At 42.1% G+C, this 24,945-nt stretch overlaps 1 protein-coding gene across 11 annotated transcripts in view; it reads left to right on the plus strand.

Annotated features, from left to right (window-relative positions):
* ZNF609 (zinc finger protein 609) overlaps window positions 1–24,945 on the plus strand; it is a 932,673-nt gene that overhangs the window by 805,106 nt on the left and 102,622 nt on the right. For 8 of the 11 annotated variants that reach the window (XM_078685001.1, XM_078685004.1, XM_078685008.1 and 5 more), the window contains 2 exons: window positions 5,337–7,896; window positions 12,647–13,013. In XM_078685001.1, the coding sequence (XP_078541127.1) occupies window positions 5,337–7,896; window positions 12,647–13,013 (2,927 nt within the window). The remainder of the gene's footprint in view (window positions 1–5,336; window positions 7,897–12,646; window positions 13,014–24,945) is intronic. The other 3 variants (XM_078685009.1, XM_078685010.1, XM_078685012.1) reach the window with 2 other exon arrangements.

A 24,945-nucleotide genomic window follows, 5' to 3' on the forward strand; every position in this document is an offset into this window, starting at 1 on the left:
TTTCACATTAATCAATCGGTTGAGCTACCTGTTTTCTTTCCTCACCATATTCTGTAGCTGGAAGAGCGCTTCATACATTGGATGTTAAAAGAGCATTAATGTATTACATTGACAAGGCAAAAGATAGTAGTTTAACAAAACAACTCTTTGTAGTATTTGCTCCCCTCATAAAGGGAAACCCATTTCAAAATCAAGCGTCTCTAGAAGGATCATTAAATATATCCAAGCATGTTATGCCAAAGCCAAAAGAACTTTGTCTAGGCCCCCAGAGCACACTCTACTTATAAAATACTGGCTTTTCTTGGAAACATTCCCATAGCTTACATTTGTAAAGCAGCTACATGGTCTACACCACACCCATTAACCAAACACTATTGTGTGAACGGTTTTGCAGGCCAACAAGCTAATGTAGGAAAGCAAGTGCCACGGACATTTTTAAATAACTGCAACTTCCACTGGTTAGCCACCGCTTTTTGGAGGGCACTGCTATACAGTCTAGGCAAAGCATGTGTATTTACAGCCACACATGCCTCAAAATGATATTTACTTACCCTGTAAGCATCTGATCTTGGTTTATAGTGCTGTAGATTCACATACGCCCACCCCAGACACCTAAGGTCTTTGCAGTTCTAATCTACATTTTACTTGAATGGACATCGCTCTACTCACACGCACTTATACTGGATTCTCATCCTTTTGCTGGAAAACAATCAAACAGTGGAGTTGGTGCACATGCACACTATTACCAAGAGGAGGAGTCACCTTACCTCATGAATCAAAAGACTACTTCAAAGAAAAAGCTTGAAAACATCCGGACCCAACACTAGATGGCAGGAGTATGCAAAGCATGTGAATCTACAGAACTACATGCCAAGAATCGATGCCTAAAAGGTAAGTGACCTAAACATTTTTGTTGGATGCATTAAATGTTGTTGCATATTCCTTATCATATAAATTATCCTTCCAAAGTGAGCCGAAAGCTTTTCCTGATAAAGGGCTCTCCAGTTGCACCTTGTTGTTCAATGGGGTTCCGCTCATGACTCTGCCTCCGGACACGACTACCCTAGCACACTGTCATCTGGTTAGGTTTTTCCACACCTTATCACATGTACAGAGCTCTGAGTTTCCATTAATGGAATTCATCTACATTTCAACAGAAGAGGCCAAATGTCTCCTCCAAAACATTTTGATTTCAAGCCTGGTCATATATGCCATAAGATGTACCTTTTGGATCCACATGACAGCTGCATGTGGTGTCTCCAATCAGAGCACAACACCGCAGCTTGCGATTCTTGTGCTTTCATGCGCCCGAAGGCAATTGTGGAGCAGGTTTTTTTTTAACAGGGTTTTATATAGCGCGAACTTGGCCTGAAGGTATCGAGCGCTTTACATAGCACCAGTTGCGTTACATGAGGACACACAGGTTGTCTAATGTTTCCTAGATAAGCCCTACTGGGAGATCCCGGAGGTAAGTTACCAGTAAGGGATCCATTTTCCAAAAGACCTTAATGCAAAAAAATAAAAAAACGTCACAAACAGTACCATAGGAAATAACCACCTTCCTCTATATAAATATTTCTGCTGTGGTTCTCTCGGATCTTGATGCCGTTCCCAGTTGTTGAACTCATTCTTATCTATAGAGAACATCTCAACGCTGAACACAAATGAGACCGAATTTGAGTCTTCTGTTTATTCTACACAGATAGATGTCAACCAAATTATACTGAGACTGGCCTATCTTTGGCGACACACAATGTGATTTACCTGGAGCCTCCACCTGAAGGGGGCAACCCTTATACTTCCTGCCCTGCTTCATAGAAGGTTGCCTCATTCAGGACTACAATGCCTAAAGCAGCTGAAACCTGTAGAGGCAACGTTTACCATTTGACTGACATTTTGCAACCCTCCTCTTCAGTGATGGAGCCCATGCTTCCATTCAATGAAGACTTCCTGGATCCTGTAATGGCTGTACAGTAGAAATCCTTTCAGGGCTGAGCAGTTCAGTCAGTCAGGTGCTACAGGCTTATACCAGCCCGCTCCTCTTCTTTTTGTTCTCTCACCTATCATTAGAAAGTCTGTTTGTCCAAGTGCCATCATCAAAGCAGAACCCAAATACATTCCTAATAGTCGAAGAATCTCAGCTCGTACCACTGCTTCCCTGCTCCTCTGTCATCGGAACAGCCCCGCCCACAAAGCTCCCGGCAGTCAGAAAAAAATATGAGAACCTTGTATTATAATTGCATTTTTCCTTTCTTTCACTGCTGCAAAGCAGTGGGGCGACTTTCCTCTGCCTTATAGGAGGAGCCGCCACTGGCTCAGAGCCTGCTTCGTGCTTGAGAGTCCGACAGATCACAGAATCCAAGCACGGTCAGAGCTTGGGCAAAAAATAAGCTTCTTGATACTACCCGCACTACAACAGTCGCCCTTCTCTAGGACTGAAATAAATGATGACTAACATGGCTGACTGAACACTCGCAAGTACAATTTAGCTATAGTTTAAATATAAAGATTTTTTTAAATTCTTAAATCCCATAAATATTTTCAGAAATGTTGTACAAATAGTCTTGTACAATCATATTGAAAAAAAGCATAAATGTGATGAGTAATCCTCCCAAATAAACCAAAAGGACCAGATCCTTAAACCATACTAAAACTTTCAATCGTCCTAAACAAATATAAACTTTAGAACTATCATTCACAGTACTTATTGGTCTATGAGCAGCAACAAAAGAAAGAAGATTGCTGCTGGTGTTGAGGTTTTATGTATGTTCTGAAAGGTTGGCTTGTTTAATATACTAAAGTTCCATCTCTGTGGCTTTTGGCCTTTGCGCCTTGCCATAAAATTCAGATTCAGATTCTACAGAAACAGTTTGCTGTTTGAACCATGAGACAGCCAGGTTCATGCCGAAGGGTGAGTGCTACTTACACTCCAACTCCCCATGGCTCCCACCTACGGGGAGACAGACTTACAAAAAGAAGGTCCTTTTAATAGCTAAATATCGCACCCATCACAGCTAGACAGGTCCCTTGCCCTACCTCCTCATGCTGGCTACACCTTACTCCCAAGCCTGTATGCAATTTAAAAACAAATCCAGTTGTACCCTTGATGGTTTCTTTCCCTTCATATTCATGTTTCCCACGCAATGATTGACATTTAATTTTGCTTTGTGCTCCATGGTTCTCTCCTGCCTCACCATCTATGCCTCTTCGTCATTGGTAATAGTCTAAAAATGACAATGGACAGAATAATAAAAAACAAATGCAGCTGTCAACATAAGAGACCCTTCCATGGCCAAGTAATGTTTTTAAGTGCCTTTCTTTTTTATATCAGGCTTTTTGATTTCGTATAATTGTGCTTTTAGAAAACGTATTTTTATGAATTGTGAGCTAGTTGTACATTTGTAATCTTCAAACCAGGTTTCAGTTTCCTTTTGTTAGACGAATTACTGTAGCTCAGTATTTCGTCACCGTAAACCTAATTTTAGTATTAGGTCAAATTTTGTCAGAAAGTTGTTCGAATTTGTTTTCTTATAAGGAGTGACAAGATTTCTAATCCATGATTACACGGTCAACTTAATGCATTATCTTATTGCCTTGTTGATCTGTGTCAGTGTTTTAAGTATTCACTGCTGTCAGTATTTGTCATAGTGTTCAGTGATCTTCTGCATTGGTTTTTGCCAGCAACGTTCTTGGTTGCAGCCATTTGATACTTTTAATAGATGCAGTTAGAAAAATGTATTGGTGGCTTCAAAAATCATTCTCTATGAAGAGGGGCTATGATAAAAAATATTTTTAAAAATCAGTGAAGTGGGCTCGTATAATATTTGAAATTTGTTAATTAGTGCAATTAGGGCACAAACCCTTTTTCCGGGGTGTATGACGGAACTGCGCATGCCATTACTAAACATGCCTTTACAACAAAAAATGTAAGTATTTCGCAGGTAAGTATAAAGTCGTACCTTGTTGACCTCAACCCCCTAAGCTCAACCCCAAACCCTAAAAATACCCTTGCCACCGAAATACCCTTATCCACCCCAAAAATACCTTTCCGACCCAAACACCCCTGCCCACTCTAAACTCTTAAAATACCCTCGCCCCTCAAATACTCGTACCCACCGTAAATCCTAAAAATACTCATGCTACCCAAAGACCCTTACCCATCCTACACCCTAAAAATATCCTTGCCACCTAAATACCCTTACCCACCTGAAATCCTAAAAACGCCCTTGCCCTAAAAGACATATGCGTGGTAAAAGCATATGTGTGGTAAGGGCATATTCGTTGTAATTGTTGCTTAGTAAAGTTATGCGGTTTCCCCGATTTTGCAGGAAGCGTGTAGATGTGCATCGATGAAAAGCTGCCCAAAATAGTATTAACTTGTATACTTTCATGGAAAATAAGAGGCTTGTGATACAGTGATGCAAATATCTCAACTATGTAACAATTAAAGTTTCACAAAGCTGTGAAAGATTTCCTCTGGAAATGTTTATGAATTTATTGAAGGTTAAATTGCAATGCACGTCTTCAAAAATTACGTTCTGCAGAAAATACATCTCTGGAAAATCATTTTTAGAGTGAGTTACCTTAAGTCTTTAAAGAAAAATATTTGGTAAACAGTTTGCATTATTTTTTTGTCTTAATGCTGAGTTTCCAAAACTTTGCAAAATATTCAGTTTTGTCAACCTATAACACTAATAACAACCAGACCTAACGTGTAAGAAAACATTTCTTTCAGAAAAGTATGGTTCATTAATGGAACATCCACCCAGTTAAATAATGTTGGGACTACATTGAAAGATGAAAATAAGAGATGATGAAACGGACACAAGGGTTTTTTAGTCATTGTGTGGTAAAACAGTGAGATTACTTAAGATTTGCCATATGGCATTCAATAGAAAATGCATTAGGTGAGCTTCGTGGCCCATATTTGCCAGCATTCTGTAATCCCTATTACCAATGGGGTACGTTCAACAGAGTTCATTAACAACTGAAAAGCCTCCTACCTCCAATCCATTATCATGTTTGCCCAGTGTACTTGGTTGACCTAGTTCAAAAACTTCCCCTTAGGTCCTGAAATATTACTACCTCCCACCTGGATGCTTGGTGCAGGGTTTGCATATGCAGTAACTTTTCTGTGCATCTGTTAAATATTTTCTTTAAAGTATCTTTATCAAAGCTTTTAAATTGTAAATATTAAGTGTTTTTGTGGACGATAAACTGCACTTAAATTAGCCAACTGCTTAATTTGAATTAAATGCATGTCTTTTCCTTTATAATAATGAACAACTGTTTGAGAATGCAAGCTGTCCATGCTTTTCTTCTCTCCTTGACTCTAGGTTCTGTGATTCTCCCAGCAGTGACCTGGAGATGCGGAATGGTCGTGGCAGGGGCAAGCGGATGCGCCCAAACAGCAACACTCCAGTCAATGATGCTCCTCCTCCCACAGACAGCAAGGGAAGCAGCAGTAACAGCAGTAGCAAGACTCGTGCAGGGGCAAACAGCAAGGGGCGACGGGGCAGCCAGAACACAACAGAGCATCGCACTGCTCCTACCAGCACAACACCGGCCCCTGAAGATGTAAAAGCCAGCCCCTCCTCTGCAAACAAAAGAAAAACAAAGCCACTCTCTGATATGGAGCTAAACTCCAGCTCTGAGGACTCCAAAGGCACTAAGCGTGTTCGCACGAACTCGGTGAGCTCTGCATCCATGCCTTTGCCGGTTTCAGCTATCAAGGTGGAGCCTCTGGTTTTAGACCGTAATTGTCCCTCACCAATCCTTATAGACTGTCCACACCCAAACTGTAGCAAAAAGTACAAGCACATCAATGGACTCAAATATCACCAAGCTCATGCTCATACTGACGATGACTGTAAGCCAGATGTGGATGGTGATAGTGAGTATGGTGAGGAACCCACTCTTCAAGTAGAAATTGGAAGCTGCAATGGTGCTTCAGTTTCCCAAATGGACTCTCTTTCTCCAGCCCGATCCACCACACCGAAAGGACGATTAATTGAACCACATAGTCCCTCTCCCACAAGCAAGTTCAACACTAAGGCTCTTAAGAAAAAAGTGGGCATAGAGGGGGATACAGATTTGGGTGCCCTTTCTAATGACGGCTCTGAGGATTGCCCTTCAGTTACTGATGACACTAGCAATGATGGCTTTGAGACATTGGAAAAAAGATTGGTTGATAAGGACATGCTAAAAAATGCAGGCAGTGCCGCCAAGACTGAGAAAGTTCCTTCAAAAACTGGGAAGTCTGCCCGTCCTATCGCCCCAGCCATTGCCTCTCAACAAATGTACACTATTCAAGCAACAACCTTTAGTGCATCTAGCCCGGGCTCATCCACAGGATTGACTACCACTTTGGTTCAAGCACTACCCACAAGCCCCCAGTTAAAGCCCATTCAGCCAAAACCCACTGTGATGGGAGATCCTTCTGTCAGTCCTGCTCTAACCCCAATCAAGGATAAGAAAAAGAAAGACAAGAAGAAAAAAGATTCCCGGGAAACTGAAAGCCCCTCACCTGCGAGTAAAGGGGGCAGAATAGAAGAAGGCAAGAGCCCCTATAGAGAATCTACCAGCGACTCTAGTACAAAAGGTGATGGCCTTCTCAATGGTTCTTCTGACCCACACCAGAGTCGAATGGCAAGCATTAAGGCTGAGGCAGACAAAATCTACAGCTTTACAGACAATGCTCCTAGTCCGTCGATTGGAGTCACAAGTAGGATGGAAAACCCAAGCCCTGCACCCCCCATGACACCATTACATGTTGTAACACAGAATGGGGCAGAAGCTAGCTCAGTGAAAACCAACAGTCCAGCTTACTCTGATATTTCAGATGCTGGAGAAGATGGGGAGGGCAAAACAGAAAATGTTAAAATTAAAGACACGGATCAATTAGTTAAAGAATCTGCTAAGAAGGCCCTCTTTCCCCCCCAACCACAGAGTAAGGAATCACCTTACTATCAAGGTTTTGAAGCATATTACTCTCCAAACTATGCACAGGTGAGTCCTGGAACAGTGAATCCTAGTACCCAAGTGGAGAATCAAAATCAGCCCCTAAAGGTAAAAAAGGATGAGGAGCAGGAACTCCCAGATGTCAAAGTCAAAACAGAAGCCACTGATGAGAAAAAACCAGACCCTAGCACTGCCACTCAACAGCAGTCTGTGATCCAACAACGCCCTAATATGTACATGCAGTCTCTCTATTATAACCAATATGCCTATGTTCCTCCATATGGCTACAGTGATCAAGGGTACCATGCTCATTTACTAAGCACCAACCCAGCCTACAGGCAGCAATATGAGGAGCATCAGAAGCAAAGGAACTTTGAACATCAGCAACATCATCATCAGCAGCAACAGCAGCAGCAGCAGCAGCAGCAGCAGCAGCAGCAACAACAGCAGCAACAACAACAGCAGCAGCAGCAGCAGCAGCAGCAGCAGCAGCAACAGCAGCAGCAGCAACAACAGCAGCAGCAACAACAACAGCAGCAGCAACAACAGCAACAGCAGCAGCAGCATCAACAGCAGCAGACACGTGCAATGGAGAAAAAAACTGAAGTTGGTGTTAGGGAAAGGGAGGCAACCTTGAAGGAAGAATGGAAGCATAAGGTTTCTGTGCCTCCAACACTAACTAAAGCGCCTAGTCTTACAGACCTGGTAAAATCTGGGACTAGTAAGGCCAAAGAAGCCAGCAGCACCGACACACCTAAATCTGTGATTATTCCTAAACTGGAGGACTCTACAAAAATCCAGAGCCAGCAAGCAGAGGGGCTCAAGGTAAAACTTGGAGAAAACAGTAGCCATTTAGGCAAAGAGGCCTCAGAATCGAAAACAGGTTCTGAATGTAGTAGGCCCCCTGGCCTGGATCCTGTCCCTTGGTATAGACAGGTAAGATTTCTTATATTTCTCCAATCCTATCTTTATTAACCCACCCCCACCTCCCCCTCTTGCCCATTCATCACTGTGCCCTAATCCTTCTCTATTCTACTGCACCCAGTTCATTTTTATGGTCTTATCTGTTGGTTCCAATCATAATCCACTACGAAGATGTCCTGAAACTACCCTGAACGACAGGTTTGTACCTTGCACGTTAATATATCTTTCTTACACTTGTGGCAGGCTATCAGAGACTCACCCAGTATGAGTGTAATGATACCTTCCCTTCCTTTCCTTAGCTAGACAAATATTTCGTATTTTCTGATGTCCTGGGAGCGAGAAGAATTCACTTTTGTTGTTGTAAACCATGGCTGTCCATTGTGTTTTCCACTTTCAGATTGACTTCTCCATTCCATGTTGATGCTACCTAATGACAGCTGGGCTAACAGCGTACTTACTAGAGGATGGTTCTTCCTCTCCCAGCCTTTCTTATTTCTGATATCATTGTGGGAAAGCAATGTATTATACGTAACCCACTTCCTTAACGACATGATGAATTGAGGAAATTCATATTCAGCTTGTTTTCAGTCTGCTACCATATTGATTTCAGGACAGAGATTTTGACCTTTTGTTTAAAGTCATGTATGGTTTCATGTTCCCCATCTGACTGGTTATGGGATCGTCATGCTTGCCCAGACCTTGCTGATTATTGGGTGTTGCCTTAATTGTATCAGTTAATAAATTGCTATAAACTGTTATGACAGGTGCCTTATTATGGCATTCACCACCATTGTTGTGACATTGTAGTACATTCTGAAGCTGGGTGTCCTTAAGTGCAGACCTTGGTATTCTATCAAGTTGAGTGGCTGTCAGTGTTTGGTTGTGATTGGTTAGTAGGTTCAGTTTGTCCAAATTGAAGTGAAGCTCTTTGTAATGTTTTATATGTATAGAACGGAGCACAGATCCTAAGTCATATTTTTAGTCTTATTTTTGGGCTAAAATGCTTCCTTGAGGGTTACTTGCTAGTTTATTATACAAGTATGTGAACAGTGTTGGAGAAAAACAGAAGTTACTGTACATGGCTTTTGCAACTACTTTTGGACTACTGTAGTCTAAGAAACCCCATCCCCCTTTTCCAGTTTTAAACATTTCAGGTCCTTTGCTTGCTGTTAACTCCACCGTGCTGAAAAGGTAAGTGGTTTGACAGTTTAAAACAGGAAGTGCTACTTGCCCCTGAATTCGTCTCCTCTGCCCTTCCCTCTTTAGTTGGGCCAGCTCCCACTTCGTGCTGTAGTCCTCCGATATGGCCCTTTTCTTTATACATTGTAAACAGTGTGCCACATGACGTCGCTGGTCTGTGTAAATCACTTGGGACCAGTGTTCTTTGATTATTTCCTGTCTGTGCGACAGTGAGGACGTCGTCTCACGGAGCCTTGGTTGCAGTGCACAAAGACGTGCAGGAAGTGTATGTTTTGAGTAAGATGTTTTCTCAGAACAATCTTACTGCTCCTTCAGAAATCAGTTGTGAAGCTTTTCAGGTTGGTGATCCTTGAAAGAGTTGGCGCATATTAAAGGCCCATAATGCCTGCAAAGCAAACCGTACTTTTGCTACATGGCGTTTAGAGGGTTTTTCCTGAGATTTTCATTTCAAATGGGCCAAAAAATGCATTTTATAGGGCGATTTGTACCTCCGTTTACAAAACGTCATAGGCTCAGAAAGGGCACTCAATAAACATTCCAGTAAAATGACGGTGTTCTAAGCAATTCTTAAGAGTGCTGCCTGCATGTTACAATTTAGAATACTTTTGATTGAGCATTTTAGCACAATTTCATGAAAAACAAAAATGTCATATAATGGAGGTTTGGAAAAATTGCATTTGATATGGCTGACCATTTTCCATGCCACCTTCCTACACTTAAACATTTAATTTTCTTTTTCCTATCGTGCCCCTTTATGTTTCTCAATGATAATGAATCACTGAGAGGTTTCTTGGAAGGGCCACGGTGAAAAAAAAGCACATCTTACAAATTCAGGCATTACACTGGGAAATGTGTTCCTGCATCTAGATGTCCAACCCAATAGTGCTCTTTGTGCAGCTCCTGTAAAGGACCACTGCGAGAGTCACCTCAGTGCATCATATCATTCTCTTCCAGTTCTCTGAATGCAGATTGGAAAGAAACGAGAAAAGAACAGTGAGTAAACCGTCTGGGCTCCTGCCTTTTTACTCCAGCCGTAGCGAGAGGATGTATAGTAATTGTAGATGTCTCCTAGCCAGAACATACTTCGAAATGATTGCATTCAAGGTGTTATACTCGCTGACCCCATGTTCCTGATGAAAGTGGACAAGTTGAAAAAAAAAGTAAGTCTAGTATTGGTCCATGTGGGAGCTGGAAGTAAAATAGAACAGGTTTATATAACCTCGAGTTTTAGTTATCCTACTGAGTGAGGAAGGGCACTGACTACACGACACTGCTGTCAAGGTTTCACAGTGAACTTGAAACAGATATCCTTGGGTATGATGACACGGATTTAAGAATTTCTGGTAGATAAAAAAAATGTAGTTCCCCTAAGGTCCATTTGTTGATTGTCACACTATGATAATTTAAAAAAAGCACATGCAGCCACTGTACTAGTAGAGTTTCAGCACTGGTCCCTCAATGCTCTCTGATAATTGAATACAAGTTCGAGTTTGGGTTAGCGAGTAAGTTGCTCAGCTGAACCATAAGTGCACTATAAGAGTGCTGCTGCTACGGGCCAGGTGGGTAAACTCGCACTCTTGCCTGTGTGAGCTGCATCTGTAACATTTTGTGACACAATTTGAGATAAAAACAATCTTGTTTCATGCACAAACTTGCTACAGATCAGAGGAAAGTGCACTACCACATTTGTATCAGGGGCGTAACACAGGCCCACGCAGCCCCCGCGGTGCGGGGGGCCTCTAGCTCCAAGGGGCCCCCTCGGCACTGCACTGTGGCCGGAGAGCTCCTGATTGAGCCCTGAGGGCCCCCTCTAAGTACCGTACAGGGAGGCCCCCTCACTTTTCGTTACGCCAGTGATTTGTATCCCAGAGTTCTTAAGATACCCAGTACCCTTGGTGAGTGGTTCAGGCAGTGCAGATTCTTTCGCTCTATGCTGGGATCTGTAGTCCTTCTTCGACCTGTATAAATCCAGAATCAAAAGCTTCAGAATTTAAAGAAAATGACTGTCCTCGCTGAGCTACTTGTGCATCCAAGCGGGAAACTGTTAGCTGTGCTTTTAGTGATCATGGCTGCTAGTGGGGTTCTTCCGAAAGAAATGTGCAGAGCCTTTAATTAGAATAGCTATAACCGTTTCAAAGCCTTCGTTGGTTTATGTGGGTCTCTGATCTGTGTGAAGGAAGAGGCAATTTTCAGACAGTGTCCGTGCTTTATGAAGTAATATGGAAAGGGCTGAGCCTTCCTCAACCAACCTGAAAATATTTCTGGGTAAAGGTGGGCACAGGGGTAAAATCAAAGTGCAGTTTTTCATAGCAAGAAATGCAATCATGTTTCGAGAAGTTGTAGGTACAGCGGCTTCTACGCTTCTACTTTTTTTTGTGCGCTATTTTTGCCACACTTATTTAATCTGAATAAGTGCTAAAAACTGCGCTTCCTCAAACCATTATGATCCATAACTCGCCAAAACAAACTGCTAGCCAGGTAATATTTTATTTTAGTACAGAGTGGCACAGGCTCTAGATTTTATGGTTTCTGAGCTTATAATATGCTCATGCACACCCTTTCCCCGCTACATTCCAGTTTACTTTTAATCTATATTTACTTTTATTCTGTTCCTGTAGTGATAGTTCTAAATAGTCTAGCTGAAACTAAAGACCCCACACTATCTTACTTTGTAAACTGAGGAGTTTACATATGGATCGGTTGTGCTTTTGATTGCTTCTTGGGGTGCTGCACTCCCGATTCTAGCGCCTCAAGTGGCGTACTGGTCGACTACCGCACTATCTAACTAATACGCAAGTGTGCGGCTTTACAGGCCTTTCCTGAGCACTATCTCCTTTCCCCTAGAGCAATGGCAGAGGCACCCCGCAAGGAGAAATGGAACAAGCTCCTCACGCTAACGCCCAAATAGGACCCCTGGGCTAGCCCCCTCACCCCACCCCATCCCACCCCACCAAGACAAATAGAGCAGGCGATGACAGCAAACCTATTGCTTCTAATGCCACAAACCACCCGCCCACTCCTTTGCCACCTGCATATGCCTAACTTTGCCAGCCAAAAAGACATTTTCACCACTCGTCCTTTCTTTCTAAACAAGTGGTCAGCAAAGTGTCTCTTGGTGAAATGTGGCGAGTGATGGCAGACGTCCGCTTAGAACTAGCTGAGATTTAACGAGCCCTTGATGTGATTGTAGAAACCCTGGTAGGTGATGTTCCACATTTTCAACCATTGCTAAATCCAACCAATTCACTAGGTGAACTCTGAAATCTTCCACTCTCCCAAATGTTATGTTCAGATGTTTCTTCATTGGTGTCCCAGGGAATGCTATGCTTGCCAAGATTCTTGCACGAAGTATGCAAGACACATGAAGAAAAGAACCAGACATTCCTACTGAACACTGCTTGGTTTGCGTTTCTTCAGATATTACATGCAATGTGTTTTATTGTTCATGAATTTAAATGATGTCGTTATTTTGCTCTCTGACAAGGAAACATTTTGGTGGAAGTGGCTGAAAGCTTTTTCTGGCCTCTCCTTTCAATTTACAAACTTTGATTTCTCAATGTAGGAACCTGAGCCAAGGATGTGGACATACGTTTATCCCAAGTACTCAGAGGCACAAAAGGGTGAGGATGAGAGGTGGAAAGAGGAACGTGACAGGAAATTGAAGGAAGAAAGGAGCAGGAGCAAAGACCCAGTCACCAAGGACGATGGCAAAGAGGGCACTAGTGTGGACTCTAAACTGTCAGTAACTGAAGACCCCCGCTTGCTGGCAAAGGAGCCACGGACCAGTGTTCACGTCCCAGTGTCTTCACCTCTCACACAGCACCAGTCCTACATCCCCTACATGCACGGGTATTCCTACAGCCAAGCCTATGACCCCAACCATCCAAGCTACCGAGGCATGTCAGCGGTCATGATGCAGAACTATCCAGGTGCACACAATGCAGAGTCACATGAAACATAAGGTTCTTGAGGTCAAATCCGCTCCTGCAGTCCCTACCAATGGGGACATGTTTATTTTATTGGTTGAGATCTCTCTGTGTTACTGTTTGCATGCCTTAATTCATGGTCTTGGTTTTGGAATGCTGAGTGCAGGTTGACATCAAGAAATTACGTCTAAACAAACTATGGAAGATAGTCATATTGTTACTGTTCATGTCAGTCCTAGTCTTTCTTCTTTACTTGGGAATGTGTTGAGGTTTAAAGAGTTCGGTTACTGTACCGCCCCAAAATTGTGAATATAGAGTTCGAAGCTGTTAGTTTGAAACTAGTTTCTTTATTTTTTTTTTACTCTGATCTATCATTAAGGGTGGAATGCAAAAACCATCCATAGTCACATGTCAAATGTGTGGGTTGTGCCTAGTGTAATTTCTGACAGCCAGTATAGGTAGATAGGTCATAGCAGCTTAGCCTCCTGAAAATTATGATTTCTGGGATTCCATTGTGCACTCATGTACTGCAGATATGTATTATTTCTTTGTTCTGTAAAGAACACTGATTAATACACATCAGAAATTAGGTTGTTACTTGGTATTTGTTTAGCACATTCTGCCTTTGGTGAGACCTCATAGCATTGTGGACTTTTTGGCGTTTGCTTGAGTCGTCTGTGATCGAATGCACAGCTTCTGTTCCTTCCTTCATTTTGTTGATGCTGCTCTGTGCCCCAGCTTCCCAATGTTTCTATTTCTACTGACCAACGGCATCTCAGTCTTTCTGTGCCCCTGTTTCTCTATATTTCCCAATTTCTACCTTTATCTGCACTCATCACCGCCATATCTCTATCACCCATGCTTTTACCTGCCTCCTGACAACTCTACAAGCGGCTGTCCGTTGTCTGTCTTACCATGTCCAATGTTTTTCTCACTTCTTTTTCTCCTTTGTGTTCTTGTCTGCCTATGTTTGTTTGTCTCATCATGTTTCCTTGTGCCTTAGTGTTTTCTTGTTTTTGTTTCTAACCATCCAGTTCCCCATGTCTTTGGCTCTTCATATTTCCTGGTGTCTGTTTCACTCAGTCTTCCTGTTATGGACCCCATTACCTATTCCCTCCCTGTGCCTTCCCACGTACATTGGTCGTGTAATGTTTTTCTTATCCTGGGTGCAGGAGCAGTTGATGATGGTGTAGATGCACTTGGGAGCAGATGGGGTGGAGGCAGAGTGGGTTGCTAAACAGTGAGTAGTTGATAGGCCTTTTGTGAGACCAGTATGTCTCTAAGAGAGTTGACAGAATAAAATAAATTATTCATATTGCCCAAAACAAAAATATTTTAGCAGGGATGGCCAACTATTTGGGTCTCATTGGGACTTTGGTAAGAAGACTTTTAACAAAGGGCAACTATAGCCAAAGAAGTCAGTAGTAAGGTAAATTTCTCTAAATTAATTTCTTTTTCAAAAGAAGAAAAAGCTAACGAAGTAACTCATATTTTTGAATTTTACATTTGTGAATTCTGCCACTTCAAGGGATTAAAAAAGCCCCATTGTATTAGTCCACAACAGGGTAATGGATGCAGTTGTTTCTGCTCCGTGAGGAACATGGCCTAATCTAGTGTTCCATATTATATTAACAGTATTGAGTTGTCTACTACATGAACCTGACCCATAAGGCATAGACCCTTAAGAACATTTTAAATTGTTCATAATGTGATGGAGTAATGTCTGTATGTCAGAAGACTGCTGTATGTTTTGACTTAAGCTATGTCCCTCTGCAAAATATTGCTATGTTGAGGTAAACTTTCTCCCCAAGTGAAATGGAGAAAATTTCACATAATTCGGGAATTATAATAGTTTTACAAACGTTTCACACAGGCCTGTTCATACTCACACATACCAAAGGAAGAATGGATGTATTGCAGTAGTGTTAGACTGCCATTTTATCATCCCATGTACATGGAATAGTTCAATTGTTTTTTCAAAGCCACAACAGGATACCGGACCTGTGGTTTAAATGAGCATGTTTCGTTTAAGTTCAACATAACTTTAAGATAAAGTAGCATAAAGCTAGGCATGCTTGGTCTAAATCTTAATAATCTTGTAGGTGAAAACATTCAAGCTAAGTACTGTCTTTAATTAGACTTTCAAAGTAGTACATGCGGCAACAAAGATGGTATAGAATCTCTCTCGTTTTCGCTCATCCTTCTATTCAGTGTGCTTTGGAGGCATAAACCACGGACAGGAACAGAAAAACAGTTCTCCAAAAGATTGTTAATTTAAAAACTTTGTAAAGGCATCCAGCTCAAATCTCTACTCCTTGTTTAATCACCCACCTTGTATGAGGGCATCACCAACGGGCCAATTCTGGTTTCTGTTCTTTCCAACTATCTACTGTTCGTGGGACAGGACTTCTTCTGTCTCCTGATGCTGTTTTGAGATTTGCAGTCTTTCTGTAAGGTTTTTCTTGATGTGTTTTTTAATTCCAAATGAATTTACTTTCTTTGAAAAATGGCCTTTGGGTTCAAGTAATGTATACAGACAGGTAGTTTCTTCAAGGCAGAACACCATGACAAAACTTGTATTTGGAGAATTTCTATGCAGTGAGTTCATTTTCAATGTGACAATCTGGCAAGTGTTGCTTAAGGGAGACTTTTGTTCGCTGAAATTGCACAATTTTCCTGGAAGACTGACTTTGACACCATGTCACTTTTATATCAGGACTCTAGCCATTGGTCCAGTATCACCCCAGTAATCCGTTTACCGTATGGCCTGCAATTCACTCTACAGTATTGGTTGGGAAGAAGTAGTGCTCCTTACAGTAAAGCGAGCACATGTATAAAACTTCACTAACATCGATGTTAGTGCCTGCCTCATTTTGAAGTGTCATTTGTGCATATCGGCGAGTGGTTTGGGGATATTTAAGTACCCGCAACACCTTTGTACATTTTTGGACTGGTGGGTGAAGCCACACTGGACGGTAAAGTACATACTGTCACCACGGAGGAAGTGACATTCAACTTTTACTGGAAGGGGTTTGTGCCAAGGTCCACCAGCTTTCCTGGTGTTTTGGCTCATATCAAAACCAAAATGCTCAGATCTTGTTTGGTGCTGTTCTGAGAAAGAATCCATCCTCTGCCATACTGTAATGACTGTCAAAATAGGTCATCTGGTACTGCAGTAGCCAAAGTCTCATGAGGAGATTCTTTTCCGCTGACTAGTACTCTCATGCATGAACTTGAGTGTACCATCCTAAATGGGCGATTTGAGCACAGGAACTTTACCGGTGGTCATAACAGCCGTACAAAAGTGAAGCCAAAGATGGCTACGGCGTGCAATTTAGCACTTCAGTGCTGTTCTTGGTGTTGAGTGTTTTGAATTAGAACCTGCAAAGTTAAAACACTTTATATATATTCTAGGCAAGTAGGTTAGACAAGTGATGATAAAAATCAACAGATGTAGCCTGGAGGAGCAGTGTCGATAAGCTAAAGACAAGAACACCTGTAAATAAAAGGTATACAAAATAGTTAAATTCATACATGCTAAATAGTGTAACTGAATGTCATGCAACCTGTGACTAAGCCAGTTTACCCACATAAATGATGCTGCCTTCTTAGACCCGAGTTTGTCTGGCTAGCCGCAGCATGAATTCCCATTGTGAGTAGCATGTATCAATCAGCCCTCGGTGTTCATCTGTATTACTATGGTTATTTATCAGGCCCTCTGTGTTCATCTGTATTAAAACTACTTTGTACATAGCTTTGGACTTTAAGATTTTACAATACGTACATTTTGTAAGGCAACGGATAAGTTGTTAATTTTAGAATATATGGATAATACTGCAGCAAGATGAAAGACAGAAACATTTATTTGTTACCTTTGCCTCAAATTGTAAAGCGCTCTGATATCCTTCGGGATCAAGTTCGCGCTATATGAAACTTTATAAATAAGTAAATAAACCTGAAATGCATTTTCCAAAAACGTTTAAGGAAACATACTAAAAACAGAAACTTGATATATTGCGAAAAAGAAAAGTTTTACACTGCAAAAATATGATGGTAGTTCCAGAGCTCCATACATCGTGGCATATTCCAGAGATTCTAAGTCTGTTTTAAGATGGGTGAGTCTCATAGTCCAACCAAATGACTTGACATTCAATCAGGCTCGTAGCTGAAATCCTCCATGCCAAAAAATAAACCGCCTTCAGAGCCAAAATCGTCCGCACCAAAGGCCAGACCATATCCGCACCGAAAACACCAGAATTGAAACCCAAAAATGTCCCTGTGGATCCAAATTTAGACATTGTTCCACTGAAAATGGATCCCAAACAGAAGAAGCCTTACATTAACCCGGAAACAGGTCATACAGAAGCTTCCTGATGAGGACACTCATTACAAGATCCCTTTAAAAAAGAAGTATGTTGGTTCCAGCCCTTTTCTTCCACCACCAGCATCCCCCCACCAACCTCTTCTCTGACTTTAAATCCTTTGCACTTCACACCTCAGGATTCTTCACAATCACACCATGATGGGGATGATATTGATGAGGGGGGCATGCATTTACCAGTACATCCATGGAAGGATTACACAATTGATCTACCATTAGACAACGACCCAGACATTTACCCTGCCAAGCCATCTCCACCTGATGACTATGTATATTATCAGGAACTCATTGCCAGTGCTGCAGAATACCATGGGGGATTCTACACAAAGAATCCCTAGAGCTGGATTTTTTGTTTGAGACATTAGGATCCATACACAGGTCAACACAAACACTCCCTATGCTTAAGGGTATGATGAGACATGCTGATGACATTTTTAAAGGTCCTGTGCGTGCACGTATCTTGACTCCTAGAGTCGACAAAAAATATAAAGCCTCTCCAACAGATCCAATATTTATTAAGGCCCAGTTGCCACTAAATTCACTGGTAGTGTCCAAGGCTTGCAAACGAGCTAATTCCCAAACCTCTGGGGACGCTCCTCCCCCAGACAAAGAATCCTAGCTAATAGAGGCTTCTGGCAAACACATAGCTGCTCAAGCTGCCAATCAGTGGTTCATTGCAAACACGCAGGTCCTCTTAGCCAGATATGACGGGCACACTGGGATGAAATGGAGCAATTGCTCCAATATCTCCCAGATGAGCGTAAGGCAAAAGCGCAAGAGTTGGTGAATGAGAGAAAGCTAATTTCCAAGTCATCAATAAGATGTGCTCTAGATGCTGTTGATAACGCAGCCAGAGAGGTCATCACTAGCATCTTACTCAGAAGACATGCTTGGTTAAGGATTTCTGGGTTTAAGCCCGAAGTCCAACAATTTATTTTAAATACATAATTTGATGAAGAAGGTCTCTTTGGTCCTGAGGTTGACCAGGCACTTGAAAACATGAAAAAGGACCCTGAAGTCGCTAAGTCCATAGAAGCGCTTCAGTCTCCTTCAAACAGAGGCTCCTTTCGTCGCTCATCTTACAGAGCAGGGTCCAAAACCACACCCTCGGACCAGAATACCTCATCTTACTAAGGAAATAACCAATACTCCCTCAAGTGGCTTTTTCAGAGGAGGATATATAGGAAACCACTCGAATGACAGGGGTAAGGTCACCACATCCCGTAACTCCCCTTCACCTAATTAGCAGTGACTTCCCCACGCTTCCCTCTGACAATACTTCACCTGTTGGAGGAAGATTTCAACAGTTTCTCCCCATTTTGCAATCTATAACAACCAACAAATGGGTGATCTGAATTATCCAACATGGTTATTGCCTGGAGCTTACCACCAATCCTTCAAAATTCTGCTTCGCTTTCACAAATTGTCTCCAGACCACTGGCCGTTGCTTGAACAGGAAGTGCAATCTCTCCTAGCAAAAGAAGCCATAGAATCAGTTCCATTACAGTACCAGGGTTCAGGGGTCTACTCTCTCTATTGTCTGATTCACAAAAAGGATGGCTCCTTAAGATCTATTCTAGATCTCAGAGTTAAACCAATGCATACTATCCGAGCACTTTCACATGGTAACCCTTCAACAAGTACTTCTACTTTTACAGAAGGGAGATTTCATGTCCACTCTAAACTTACTTAAGACTCATAATTTCATGTTCCAAATCATCCAGCTCATCGCAAATACCTCAGATTTGTGATAGCAGGCAAACATTACCAATTCAACATACTCCCGTTTGGAGTGACTACTGCTCCCAGAGTAATTACCAAATGCCTGGCAGTAGTTGCAGCTCTTCTCAGAAGACAACATATTCACGTGTTCCCCTAATAGACGACTGGCTCGTCACAGCCAGCCATTATTAAAACTGTCTACGACACACTCAGAGCACAATAGACCTACTTAATCACTGGGCTTTACGGTCAATACACAGAAATCTCACCCCCACCCTTTGCAGATGCAATCTTACCTAGGAGCCACTCTAGACACTATCCAAGCTCTAGCATCTCCCAATGTCGCCAGAATTCACAACAGTCAGGCTATGATACTACAGTTACAATCCAACCAAACATTTCCCGTCAGTGTGTTCATGCAGCTGCTGGGAATTATGGCATCTTGCATTGCAATTATACCCCATGCAAGACTCCACATGCGTCTTCTACAAGAGTGTTGAGAACGTCGGAGGAATGATTCGCCGGGTCAATTAACCGATCTAGTGTTAGTAGAAGGCCGCACCCATCGCTCTGCAGTGGTGGAACCCACACAATGTATCAAGAGGACTGCTTTTCATCGACCCTATTCCCCAGATCGTGCTCACAGCAGACTCATCTCTGACAGGATGGGGTGGCCATCTCCAAAATTACAAGGCCTTGGGAGCAACCAGCACTAAAGCCTCTACATCTAGAGCTTCTAGCAGTGTTTCTAGTGCTCAAAGCTTTTCAAACTAACTTCAAAGACAAAGCTGTCCTAGTCCAGATGGACAATATGACAGCAATGTACTATGTACAAAAACGGGAGGACACACTCTCTACAACTGTCACGCCTCTCTCAAGCCATTTGGAATTAGGCAATCCATCACAGGATTTATCTTCTGGCAGAACACCTTCCCGGGGGCAAGCAGTCAGATTGCTGACCTCCTCAACAGAAAGAGGCAACAAATTCACGTGTGGGAACTTCATCCCCAAGTTCCCCTTCCATTTTTCCAACAATGGGGATTCCCACTATTGGACTTGTTCGCCACAATCTACAATGCAACATGCCGAAACCTCGGCACCAGGATCCCACACACACTCTCAAAGGGCAATGCCCTATGAATGAACTGTTCGGGGATCTTTGCCTACGCATTTCCACCTCTCCCACTCATCCTGTGTCTAGTACGGCAGCTCAGGCAAACATCCCTCACACTAATCCTAGTAGCTCCCACATAGACCCGTTAACAATGGTACACCACCCTGTTGGAGCTGTCAGTAGTTCCACATCAAAAGCTGCATCTCACCTCCAGGCTCCTTACGCAGAACCATGGAGAAATCAGTCATCCAAATCCCAAAGAACTAAACTTCGCAATCTGACACCTGAAGACATAGAGTTTAGTTATTTAAATCTACCACCAGACTGTATGACTATTCTAAAAGAAGCAAGAAGGCCTACTACCAGAACTGCTGTTCAGCAAAGTGGAAAAGATTTGTTGTCTACTGTAATAACAGCAAAATCAATCCACTAGTTGTTTACATACAAAATATTATCCGTTACATGTTACACTTACAGCAAACTGGACTGACTTATACATCTATTCGTTTGCACCTGGCAGCGGTAGCTGCTTATTTGCAACACAGGCAGCCTTTATCACTATTTAAAGTTCCAGTAATCAAAGCCTTTATGGAAGGCATGAAAAGGGCAATACCACCAAGAATTCCCCCGTGCCAGTATGGCATTTTAACATTGTCCTTACAAGGCTTATGGGTCCACGTTTTGAACGGTTGCACAATTGTCCTTTGCAATTTCTTTCATGGAAAGTTGTTTTCCTCATTGCAGTCACTTCATTAAGGAGAGTTAGTGAGCTACAGGAATTAACCATGGAAGAACCCTCCTTTCAGCTCCGCAAAGACTGGGTAATTCTTCGCACCAACCCTTCCCAAAGTGGTTTCTGCTTTTCATATAAACCAATCAGTTCAGTTATCTGTGTTTTCCTCAAACTGATTCTGTAGCAGAACTAGCTCTTCACACGTTTGATGTCAAAAGAGCTTTATTGTGCTAGATAGATAGAACCAAAGATTTTCTCGAAAAAACTGTTACGTTTGCTCCACTTCACAAAGGCAATCACATCTCTAAATCCGGCATTTCAAGATGGATTGTTAAATGCAAACATGCTATGCAAAAGCTAAAAGAACTCAATGAATACCCCCAGAGCGCATTTCACTTGCAAAATAGGGGCTACTATCGCCTTTTTAGGTAACATTCCTCTAGCTGACATGTGTTAAGCAGCTATATGGTCTTCACCACACACATTTACCAAACACTACTCTGTAGATGAGTTAGCACGCCAACAAGCTAATGTAGGCCAAGCAGTACTAAAATACTTTTACAAACAACTTTAACATCTACAGGTTAGCCATTCTTTGGGAGTATACTGCTTTATAGTCTGTGCAAAGCATGTGTATCTACAGTACACATGCCTCGATTGGACAGTATTAATTACCTAGTAAGCATCTGTTCTTGGCATGTAGAGCTGTAGATTCACATGTGCCCACCTGGGCACCTATAGTTGTTGCAGTTCTTCATTATATATTCATACATATGGACATCTCTGTTCTACACTTAATCCATTCTCACCCTCTTGCGGGAAAATAGTCTAACAATGGATTCAATGCCGATGCGCACTATCACTGAAAGGAGTCGTCACCTTTCCTCGTGATTAGGAAAACACTTTTTTGAAGAAAAGCAAGTTACAAACATCCTGAACCACCACTTGATGGCAGTAGAATGCAAATCATGTGAATCTACAGCTCAACATGCCAAGATCAGATGCTTACTGGGTAACATCCTTCCAAACCTTTTGATAAGGTGGTAGATCCCCAGCCAAAAGAGTAAGGCGAAATTGCCTTTATGGGGATTCTGAAACTCCGTTCTGGATCTCCCTTTTTCTTAACATCAACCTACCTTACTCCATTAGCATATTTTGTGCTACAAACATAGATAGTAGATGACTGCATGGGAATTAGTCTGAGGCATATGGAAAGAGGGAGCCATTGTTATGCACAAGAAGAAGAAAGTCTGCTTGAGCAGTGTTCTTATGCAGTGTTTTTAAGTGATAGCATCTTTTGAAGCTAGTTTTGTTCTTGGCCCTTTTTGTTGTACAAGCATTGCCAACTATGTTAGAGTTAACAGCAGAAATGATATTACCAGAATTGTCATTTTTGTGCAGCATGAATCTTTATGGGATTCACATGCAGTGTATTATTCTGTCATCTATGTTTGTGTTTGGCTGAGCCAGCCTCCTATGACCTAGTGTTAAAACACAATACCCCAGTATGTGGTCACCATCTTCAGATTCTGTTTTTCTGCTGTTAACTTAATAAGCAGGGTCCAGAGCTCCAAGTTGCGAATTGTCTAAGCAGGAGAAAGAGGTGAGCAAAAGCCTGAAGTGAAATACCAAGAAAGGGAGCATATCTCAGATGCGACACCAAATGCCAAAAAAACAAAGAAGGCAGGAGGCATTTTTTCCAGTTGGGCGTGGACCATGTGAGATTGGACAATGCATAGATGGTGGATGGTAGTTACCCAGAGACCTCTTATGACATCTGGAAGCAAACAATGCTCCTCTTAGGTTCTACCCTACATAAGGTCATAAGCTGGCAAAAACGAACACCCGCAAGGTCAGCAAATTCCGCTTACTTACGGACCACAAGTTGGAAAGATATAAGGTGTGCTAGGCCAGTGACCTAGAAAGGTAGGGAGAAACAGCGGTAGGCATACTACGCCATAGCCAAGGCTAGACAGGTGCCCCCTGTCAGACGAAAACATCCTGGAAGAATCATAGGAGGCCTGGGATAAAAGAAGGTCAGAAACTAATGATAGTGTCCATAGACTTGCAGACTGAAGAGGTACGGGGGAATACATTAAAAGAAACTGTGCCAGTACAGAAAAAGCTTACACCCATGTACTCTAAAGACACCAGAGCGCATCAGCCTTCATACTGTGCCTCAATTCTGAGAGGAGATCAAAATCCGAGGTAAGACAAAAAAAGAACGCGAACGGTACAGCCTAGTAGCATGGCTCATGAGGCTCTAGGCTTTGGCTACGTAGGGGTCCCAGGCTCTAGGCTTTGGCTACGTAGGTGTCCCAGACAGGTGTGTGGGGGTACTAAGGGAAGTGATACTACCTACCACATACAAATGCTATGATGGCAAGTGGACTATGTTCATTCACTGGTGTAGTAATGAAAAACCTGCCATATACTCTGCAACCCTAATGCGTTTTTTTTTTATGCAAACTCTTGTATGCCTCCTTTAGGGTACACCTACCCGCTACACTTTCATACATTGGAGGTACCATGAGGACGGAGGAACCTTCTCACCACTGCACTGTTTAGAAAAGTTAATAGAGGAAAAGAAAAGGATTTCACCACCAAAGTACCTGCCCTTGCCAGCGTGGAACCTCAGCCTGGTACTGGTGCAAACTCATGCAACACCCATTTGAACCAGTGCACAAAATAGAACTCCTATTCCTAATTCTAAAATTGGCCTATCTAGTTGTAATCATATCCTTCTATAGTGTGAGGAATTGCATGCCGTTACTATTTATGAGCATTACCTACAGATATATATATATATATGTGTGTGTATATATATATTTATATATGTATGTTTATATATATATATATATATATGTGTGTATATTATATGTGTGTGTATATATATATATATATATATATATATATATATATATATTAGTCATGAAAACTAACCCAACGGTTATCCCAAAGTTATCTCATTTCCATGTGGACAAATAAAGTTGAAAAATTCAAGGCAGTAAAGGCACAACACACCAGACATGCGAAGGGCCATCATGTACTACCTAACGGAAACATTAGGAAAAGCCAGCAGTGTTTCATGTCACGTGCACCAGGGAACACAGGTCTCCGGTGTCTTCAGGAACTATAACAAGTTGGATAGTAAAACCATCCAAAACAGCTATACTTAAGCTACAAACAAGGAGTGCATTCTACAAGAAAAAAAGATTCATTCTGGCTCTCATAGAAAATGTCTCCATCAATGGCATATGCATGGCCTCCACATGGTCATCAGTCCATACCTTCACAAAGCAGGGAGGCACAGACAGGGAAAAGTTCTAAAACGCTTCGTGCGACCACCCACACTCTTCAGCCCATCTTTCCACTAGCGACTAATACTGCTACGTAATCTGTGCACCACATGTGAATTCTGCAATAGTAGGTGGGTACTTAAAGGTAACCGCGGTTAAACGGAAGATGACCGCCACTTACTTTGCATTGTGGGCTTACGTTTGACATCCTAGGGGGACTTGCTCTCCCAACCTCTGGTAAACGCCAAAAAGAAGAAAAAAAATAAGACAATACAAAGAGTTCCAGACCCAACCATTAGATAACTGAAATAATGTACAGCATGTGATTCCAGAAAAACCTTAAAGTAACAAAATTGTTCCAGGCCATTAACCGTTTCCTTTCTCATTTTTCCAGTATTACATATATTGGTTGCATGTATTCATTATTTGCTTCAAACAGTTTAAAGAGGCACGTTGGTCAGCATTTGAAGCTATCTCGTAAATGTCTAACTCCTTTCCGGGGCATACTGGAGCTCAGCTAGATGCTTCAATGGCTATTTAGTTTGGGTCCAAGGTGCCCCTCCGAAGACAGTTTCTTTTTAGACTGTTGCCTTAGAAGAATGAACGGGTGTTAAAATCCATAATGATGTTTTATAATCCGTAATTAACTGACCAGAAAAGCAGGCGCCTATGGATTTTCGTGCTTT

The sequence above is a fragment of the Lissotriton helveticus genome, chromosome 3_2 (assembly GCF_964261635.1).
Source record: "Lissotriton helveticus chromosome 3_2, aLisHel1.1, whole genome shotgun sequence".
NCBI lineage: Eukaryota > Metazoa > Chordata > Amphibia > Caudata > Salamandridae > Lissotriton > Lissotriton helveticus.